General features: G+C 35.0%; 1 protein-coding gene across 1 annotated transcript; it reads right to left on the bottom strand.

Moving 5' to 3' along the window:
* Positions 1-16: 16 nt before the first annotated feature.
* LOC118272984 (integrator complex subunit 2) lies at positions 17-5,038 on the bottom strand. Its single transcript, XM_035589709.2, has 7 exons — positions 4,552-5,038; positions 4,087-4,460; positions 3,384-3,568; positions 2,926-3,274; positions 2,536-2,608; positions 2,074-2,257; positions 17-1,991 (listed from the first exon to the last, which is right to left on the bottom strand). The coding sequence occupies exons 1-7, from the start codon at positions 4,839-4,841 to the stop codon at positions 72-74; spliced, it is 3,375 nt and encodes a 1,124-aa protein (XP_035445602.2). The 5' UTR covers positions 4,842-5,038; the 3' UTR covers positions 17-71.
* Between the last annotated feature and the right edge of the window lie 4,568 nt (positions 5,039-9,606).

Consider the following 9,606-nt stretch of genomic DNA (forward strand, 5'->3'; position numbering starts at 1 on the left):
AATAAAATTCCATGGATAAAATAATTCAACTTATAATAATGTGGCATGATATCCACTCATTCAGTATTAATTTAATACAGTTTGTCATTCAATAACGCTTTTTCAACAATTTCAGACATTGTTACTTTGATATCCCTACATAAAACTTCGGCAACCAAAACTTTAGTATCAGGTTGCACATCAGAAGGCACATAAGCTCCTTCTCCAAGTATACTGGTATCATTCCAACAATGGCCTAGAGATGCCTGAGACTCGCAAATTCTTCCGAGTTGTAGTAGCAGCGAAGTTATGTCTTCTAGTAGCGATGGAAATGCGGTACAAATCCTTACTAAAGATTTAAGAACCGGTTGGAACAACTCCAATCGCAAGTCACTTGGGAGAACCGATAGCAATGTCGACAAAGTGTTGACGCATAATCTTGCAATAGACATAGCCTTGGGTAAGGCGTACTGTATAGACAAATGGGATACAAGGTCTACAGCAAATATTTGTTTTTCGAGTGCCGCCTGGCTAAGAAGTTCTGGTATGAAATCCAAACAAATGTGCATGGAAGGTATTCCTTGAACTGTCACAGGCAGCAATTTTCGAGGGTACCCTTGGAAGTGTACCAATTTAGCTAGAGATGGCTCTGATATAAATATTTGATGAAGGAAAGAACAGATTATACTTCTCACTTCACGAAGAGACCACATCAGCTCAGGCTTGGCTTCGTCCTCTTCTGTTTCCAAACATGCTTCCAATAATATTTGCAATGCGGCACTTTCTTGCGCTGCGACCAAAGCATTCTTAAGTTCTTCTCTTTCAGCATCTGAATTGAGTTGTCCACTTTTTTCAAGCAAAGGTTTATCTAATAAATGTCGACTGAGTTGACTTCTAGAAGCAGCTAAACTTGCTTCGAGTATCCGTAATACTATTTTTAAAATAGGCCCGCATCTGAAAACTCTATTGTCGCAGCGCAACACTTGTAAAGGGTCTACCAATACATTCTCTTGGGTGATGGTTACATTCTTAATACCCCCATTAATATCGAGTAAGGCGTTGATTGTCATTATCCACAAACAACGCGGCAGTACTGTATTGAGTCGTAACCATACCTCGTGATATAACTCTTGAATATGTCGCGGAACTTCATCCCCAAGTACACTTTTGAAATACTTTACAAATGTTTCAGCATAAGGCCATATGTCTGTAGGATTCTTGTTAAGCATAGCTTTCAAGATCTTTCCAGTTTTGTAGGGATTTTCTTCGATTGTTTGGAATGCATCGTTTATAGCCATTTCTGAAAGATTTATATCTACTTGATGACGATTTGAATCGCCAAAAACTTGATCGTCCATCCAATCATCAACCAGAGACAGTTGTGGGAAGTGCGTAGCTAACAAGCGAAGTAAGGGACTGAATAATCCACCGTAACTCATCTGGTCTTTTTGAGCCTGATGGAGTAAATATTTTATTGGTAGCTCAGATAGAAAAGCTGCAGAGTAGCTCTTTACTTTTCGTCCATTAGTCATGAGTGTCGCGGTGTTGGCTAGTCGTACATCTTCATACAATAGTAGGTAGTAAATTAAGAGTAGCTGTGATGCAAGAGTTGGTTTCTCTATGTTAATTTCTGTAGATGTTTCTCCATTATCGATTTCCATTGGAGCAAATGGTTTACTCTGTACATCAAAATTAGCACCAAATATAGAATTTCTAAATACTTTCCGAATTTCTTCTTCCATGATGGGCTTGTTGACATATTCATTAGTGCCCTTATTGTTAACAATAAGTATAGAATTGACATACACTTCAACTAAGGCTGGCATAACGGGATGCAAGGGTGCTGTGCAGTTGCATATTTGACGATATATCCAATTTTTTATGGGGACTTTATGTTTAGAAAATGCTCGAGATTTTAAAAGTTGGTGAATGCAATGAACCGGTAAATAACCTGGTATATTACTATTAAGATTCGCTGTTACCGGTACTTTAACGGCATGAGCAGTTACAACCTGAAAATATAGAAAAAAATTAGATGAGTATGGGAAAGATGAGTTGAGACATTAAAACATATGAGAAAAAAGTATTACACACCTGTTCAGTAAAGATTTCTTGAGTGAATGCTTGTTTGATTCTTGCCAACCCATTAGGTCGAACTGGTACGCGCATGCCAAGAGTGGCGCATACTAGTTCACCGACGGCTGTTAATTGACCAGAGTGGAAATGAATAGCAATCAATAATAGCATTTCACCAAACGAAGCTGTTACCCCAGAATTACTGTAACAAAAATAAAATCCATTACAGAACAGTGGATATTTTGTGCAAAATTACATTTACATCGACTTTCACTAATCACTACATAGTATAAAACAAAGTCGCTTTCTCTGTCCCTATGTCCCTTTGTATGCTTAAATCTTTGAAACTACGTAACTGATTTTGATGCGGTTTTTTTAATAGATAGAGTGGTTTATATGTATAATACATGCATAATATATCACCATTGCACTCATGCAAAGCTGGGGCGGTTCACTAGTAAATCAATACACATTAGTTACCTTTCAAAGTAAGCTTCTTCTTTAACTAGCCACTGCACCCATTCTATGGCCTTTTTTTCATGGTCAGGAGCAGCTGAGAAAAAAAATATAGTTCATTAATATGCAAGATGTTAAAAATTCTGTAAACCATTAATTTTTTTATGGGATATGCCAATAAACGAGCAGTCTTATCACCTGATGGTAAGCAATCCACGGCCCCCATGGACACTTGAAATAATAAGAGACGTTACAAGTGCATTGCTAGTTTTTTGGGGTTAAAAATTTGAAGATTGTCTCTCTCCCAGACTCATGCTTTTTTTTGTCTTAACAACATTACAAACATACATTCACAATGGTACAGATTAGAAAGATTTATTGTTCAGATTCTAACATATTGTTTTCATTACTTACCCATCAAAGATGGACAGGCTAGAATCATGCAGAGACTCAAGGACACAAATCGTACTCCAGCTGGAGTTGGTGGTGGTTTTTGTGTGACAAGCCTCAATAGTCCAGCTACTTCATCATCTTGGAACTTTATTCCTGCAATCCCCCTGAGAGCACAGTAGAGTCTCAGTAGAGCTGATGCCTCAACACCTGCAGTGGCATCTTTCAGCCTGATCAGTAATTCCTGCCTTAGTTTTGTTAACGCTGCATGGCCATCACCCTTGCCTCTTTTGTGGGAGTTACGTAAGAATGTCGCAAACCACGCTCTTGTTGTTTGATCAGATCCAAGTAGGAGTCCAGACATAAAGGAAACCTGTGCACACATAAATACAATTACAAAACAAAGTATGTAGCTATGTTTCCAAGCATATTAACATTGGTCATATTTATGTAAAAAGAGATTGAGTAATAAGGTATCTTACCAAGTCATCCTGGTGATGTGTCAAGGTGAGTGTGATGACCAGTGAAGGCAGCCGGGATGCTGATGCGGCTTTCGATCTAACAGCTGCTGCTAAATGGGGACAGGCAGCACACAGAGTGGTCAGAGTTTTAGCTCTAATACCACCTTCTTCACTTCGATCAGCATTCATCACCAGTGATTCAGCCACTGAAATCAAAATAATTACAGGATAAATTGTTGACTCTCGTTTTTCTCCATAGGAATCAAGAATCATTTTCAGTAATGGTCCATCAAGTATTTGACATTGAATAGAGCCCTTAACATACATAGTTTTCAATCAACCCCACAAAGGAAAATGAATGTATTTTTGTGAATGTCAATGATAACCATGGCCCTAATCTGAATGAGATTCTCAGATCAGAAATCTGCTATTAGATTCATGTTAATAATAAGTCATAATTTAGAATTCAAAACCTTTTGTATTGTATTGTGTGCATTTATAAACTATTTCACATTCACAACTTCACAAAGAAGAAACTAGCATGTTGTATACATACAAAGTCAGGCCTTAATTTTTACAAGACTAAGTATATCCCTTAGTTGCCATTTAGTCCCATGGTAATCACATAAACATTAGTATTTATTATAACAAAACAAATTATAGTTCAGTTGGAATTGAACTCGCATCACATTTATGTTGTTTATGAAAAAAAATTAATAATTACCTTCTTGTACAGAATCAGGCATGTTTGCCAGTACCCATGATATTATAATAGGGCCTTTGTTAACATAAAGTAACACTTCAACAATGTCAATAATATTGAGTAAGTTTGGCAGTTCTGCAAGACTGATGTTGATAACATCGGTGACTTCTTCCAGGTACACATCATTATCAAACAGTTCTGATGGCTTCACACCACATTCTACATTGGTATTCTTGTTTTGGTTATACTCAGCCAACTGTGCTTGCATCAGTAACAACTCTGATAAAACCAAACGAACTTTCCGAGGAGAGTCTGACTGCTCAAAATCACTAGTGATGCCATTATTTATACTTTGTATCAAGAAAGTTTCAGTACACTGTGATCCATTTTTCAATCTAAAAACAGAAGTTTATTACAGTTAAAATCTAGCCTAAGTAAGTTTAAATAAGTAATAAACAAATTATAAAAAATATAATAATTAGGTACCTCATTTGTTGTTCTTTCTTCAGGTCACTTTCTAATGCATTAAATTCAATAGATAAAAGTGAAACAATGAAATTAACCAAGTCAATACCGGCGAGCAGCGTGAGCACGTCTTTCTTAGCTTCTCCACAAGCTCTGGTCGTGTCAAGTGGTGCAATGAGTGCCATTCGAACCAAACATGGTATGATAGGTCTCATTTCATCTTGTGTAAAATTCTTAAGAGCTTCAATATCCAGATCTTTGATTGCTTTGAAGACCTTAGGTTGTATTGGTTTCATAAATTTTATATCCATGTTGAAAAATGCACGATTTCTTAATAATTCATTTCAAAATTTTTATGAATAGTTAGTAACGTGATCACATTACTGAAGAGGATACAAATATTGGCCAAAATATTTCAGAATCTCGAAGACCAGCAACAATTCAATCAATACAAAAGCCAAAAATACATTCGTAAAGACGAAACGTCAGTTTGACAGTACTGATAACTCATTCTGAGTTCTGACAAGTGACACAAACTCCTTTTGTCTTTGGATATTTATATTTACCAAACGCTACGCCATTATGTATTATTAAATATTATTAGTTTAGAAAATCAGAAATTTTAATATGGACTATGATCCAAGTTTTCTAGGATGATGAGACTTGCATTATTTATAACATAATTCTGTATTATGACTTTATCGAAAAGTGCATCAGTAATAACGCAGATAGATCGACACATGGTAAAAAAAGGTAGATGGTAAGGTTTGTGGTATTGTTAGATTTTTGTTATTGATCCTAAGGAGAATTTTTGTGCTTGAATTATTTTAACGTCCTCGTCACTTAGAAATATTTGATGCACAAACATTCCAGCGCGATGGTGTACAGCTTGTCTATTTTGTTATGAAAATTAATGAGGGCGCCACAGTCGTTCACATTGCAGCCTACAGCAGTACAGCAGACTAGGGTAATATTGATACCAGCGCATTATTTACACTAGTAAATATATAAAGTAAATATGAATTACCGATTATATTTGTATGTAAATGAATATAAAATCAAGAAAACATAGACAGTTATTAGATCACCAATAACTTACCCAAATGGTATATTTATATTATAGCACTAACCCGAAGCTTAAATCGTTCTAATAAAAGATGACGCTCTAAAAAATTTCCATACATCTATTATTTATTATTAACACTGGCAAAATCATATCAATGGTGAAATCGTGTATTTAACCAATGTTAGACACTTTTGAACACTAAACAAGTAAAATGGGACCACTTTCAAACGATCTGTATTTTCTGACGAAATGCAGAGTATCCAAATATTCAATTGTTTTTATAACGCTTATTCTCAGGCGTTTCGAACTTGTCATTGTTTTTAAGTTACAGATGTCATAAATATTCACATTAAAATTAATGTTGGATTTAACAGATAAGTATCAAAAGTTGTGGTCGCGCTGTAATTACCTATTAAAACCACTCAAAACAAGCCTATAAATGTGCAATGTAAACAATTCTTCTTTTAGATTTAAATAGTCATTTATATAATCGGTTTTTTACTATTAGCCGAACAATATACTAGCTAGATAAAATATAAACTGTAATGCGATTCCTACCTGCCCATAGCTGTTGTTCGAGCAAAAATATCACTCGAATTCCAAATTTATTATACTCTTTGATCACAACCCATACAATAAACGCAAAAAAAAAGATAAAAATGTATAATAAAGTATGTGATACTTCCTAACTTTATTTTTTTACACCTTCTTATGAAAAAAATGCTATGAAAATAGTTCAGGCGCTGTTATGAAAAAATCGTCCGCATGATGAGTATTTTATGTGTTTAAATATTTTTTTTGTCTTAACTGAAAGCAATTCGTTAAACAGAGTCGATCACAGATAACATTCGAAAAATATACGTTTTAGTCCGACTGAAGCTAGCTTTTGGTTTTACACTTCTGTGTGTGATTACTTATATATCTTAAAATATTTATAAATTTTATAGAATAACTGATTACTCCCACGCGGTTACACTCTCGGTGCTCCGCTCCTACTGATTGCAGTGTGATGTTTTATAACTTATGTCATTCTCTCTCCCTTTAACTATCTCCACTCCAAAAATCACGTCACGCTGTGAAAGACGGACAAACAAACCGACACACACTTTCGTATTTATTATATTAGTATGCACGTTTATTCCTTTATTGTGTAAATTTCAGTGATGTTTTATAATTTATCGAGATTTTTGGGCTTTAGGCTAATTTAACTGAGCCCCCTGTGATAAGATCCTATGAACTTACTGATGTGAAGTTTACATTTTGTAGTCTACACCTTATGATATTTTATATTATTTCTCGTCACTATCTACGTTATATGAAGGTTTCAAGATTGGTCACATCCATATAGGTCCACAACACACCTAATTCACCTTCATTTTGATATTTGAGATTGATTGATTTACAAGGTTATATATTTAGCCATGAGCTCATCAAGAAATTCGTAATATAATTGTCTGAAAGTAACGTTGCTGTTAACAAAGGAAGTAGAAGCCTTGAGTTAGTAGACAGTGCTACGCAGCGCCTACGGCGTAGAGGCACTCAGCGGCGCCGGGTGGTGTGCGGTGACGCGCTCTACAGGCAGCGGCCACTCAATGCTTCATTGTTAATGTTGAATTTGAAGGAAAAAAAGATTTAACGTAAGAACAAACGTTATTTGTAGGGCTTTGTTCAGCAATAGACAATTATAGGCTGTTAATGTGATAGTGTGGTATAGTTTTCTTAAAATGATATTTAAATCTTACGTACTAATTTATAAGCTCGAAATGTGTCGACAGATCAATACACTAATAATATAGGTAAACAAATATAAGTATATAAGTCATAAAGAAAGCCACAAACTTGTGTCTAATTTTACACATCCAAACTTTTAATTACAAGTCTTCTTGTATAGGTTTTCTTAGCAATTAACCTGTAAGTAAACGAGGACATTGTTTATTTGATGCTTACTAAACTCAATTTGTGTGCTATTTTAGTATAAGTTACAAGTTACACATATAACCTTTTATTCAAAACATGAAGCCTTAATGTGCTCCGTAATATTAATGTTTATATTGAGGTAGTCACGCTTGGGAAAAGAGTTTAAATATAGACCTACTTACCTTTAAATATAGACTTACTACCTACTTCTTATCTAAACTGGAATTTTCATTTGAAAGGCATTTCAAGAAGTTAACTTCAAGATATTAACTTTATTAAGATTAAATTACATTTATATTAATTTGATATGTTTTAATTGAAAATGGCGATACATTTTCAATTAAACTTTACTTAGAGAATATTAGTTATTATTGTTTCAACAATAATTAGTAACCACGTTTTTTGGCTAATCAATAAAGATCCAAAAGGACAAGGAAAATGAACCTTTGTAATGTTGGTTATAGGAAAGGTTTTAAATAAAAACCAACATTAGAGCAGTTCAATGAACTTACAAGGTTTTGTTGTTTCAGAAAACATTTTTCAAGACAAGACTATACAATGTGATAGGGGTGGGACTTCTAACCCGTTAAGGCTGAGTACTACATCTAATTTTATCGACAAAAAAATAATATGGGGTGTTGAACCCCTAATTGAAAATATTGAAAAATAGTGATTTTTTGGTAAGAATAATTCACATTATTTTTTTTCTCACCAAAACATTATCAAACATATGAAAAAAGTAATGAATTAGTTAGCCAAGGTTATTAGCTACCGTTTGTCGTCTTTTTTTTGTTTCTACGACGCATACAACCTTTGATATCAAAAAGTAAAAAAAATATTAAAATAGCCATAATTTTTAGGGGGAGGGGATTCGACCCCTTCGACCCAGGACTTTTGTCGTTAAAATTAGATGTAGTATTCAGCCTTAACGGGTTAGAAGTCTCGCCCCTATCACATTGTATATGTATAGTCTTACTTATAAAAATTACTTAGATCTCATATAAACTCAGGTTTGTAATCCTACATACCCAGTCCTAAAACTCTAATTTTACACTTTTGGCGAAATACTACATATACCGCAACTCGTAGTGCGTAGCACGTAGCGCGTAGCGTGTAGTGTACAGCTCGAAGTGCGTAGCCCGTAGAGCGTAGCTCGTAGTGCGTAGCTCGTAGTGCGTAGCACGTAGCGCGTAGCGTGTAGTGTACAGCTCGAAGTGCGTAGCCCGTAGAGCGTAGCTCGTAGTGCGTAGCTCGTAGTGCGTAGCTCGTAGTACGCAACGCGTAGAAGCGATTTCTCGCTATGTCGCTGTCTTCAAATGCTATTAATGGGATTTATTCTCGCAGGTTTTACTCCGTTTTACTAAAAATCTTGAAATGTGTATCTTAATGTAATCTTAACAATAACCTAGGATGACAGGTTCTGTAGTCTTTCAGTCTTTGTTTAAGGGGGAGGTCTCTTTGGGACGTCAAGATTCCAAGCTTTTTGCTTTTTAGGACTTTAGAAAGTATCTTAAGTATTATGAATATACCCATACAATGAAACTTCAAGTATAATAGTTAGGCAATTGAAACTTTATAGGCCCTATAAGTGTACTACTGACATCATGGCCTGAAAATGTTGTTTATCTGGTATAACCCAAACCACGTTAAAAAGGTAAAAAATAACACAACAAAATGTTTCGAGAAAAAGGTAGGTAGTGCTCTTGCACGACGTTTGACTCGTTGGTGGGACAGATTGTTTGATCAAATTATTTAGTAAGTAAGTAGGTAGGAACCTTCTTCTACTCAAAGGTCAACCAACTTAAACCGTATTATAACATGTAGTCCTGAAATCTTTTATCAAACAACATAATTTATTTGTAAGCACGACAGTCTTAAGATGCTATCTTTGGTTTTAAATCTAGTTTGTGAGCAAATTGTTCATGTGTAGTACTGAGATTATTTTGCTCTTCTAAAATACTGGGGTATTCTTTGAACAATATCATCTAAGCTGGGAGGTGGGCTCCTTGACCTTAACCAACTTACTTTTACGAGCTTTGTTAATACTCCAGTACAAGCTAAGTGTTCATTTCATGCCTACATACACATCAAGC

Source organism: Spodoptera frugiperda, chromosome 1 (genome assembly GCF_023101765.2).
Source record: "Spodoptera frugiperda isolate SF20-4 chromosome 1, AGI-APGP_CSIRO_Sfru_2.0, whole genome shotgun sequence".
NCBI classification, from domain to species: Eukaryota; Metazoa; Arthropoda; class Insecta; order Lepidoptera; family Noctuidae; genus Spodoptera; species Spodoptera frugiperda.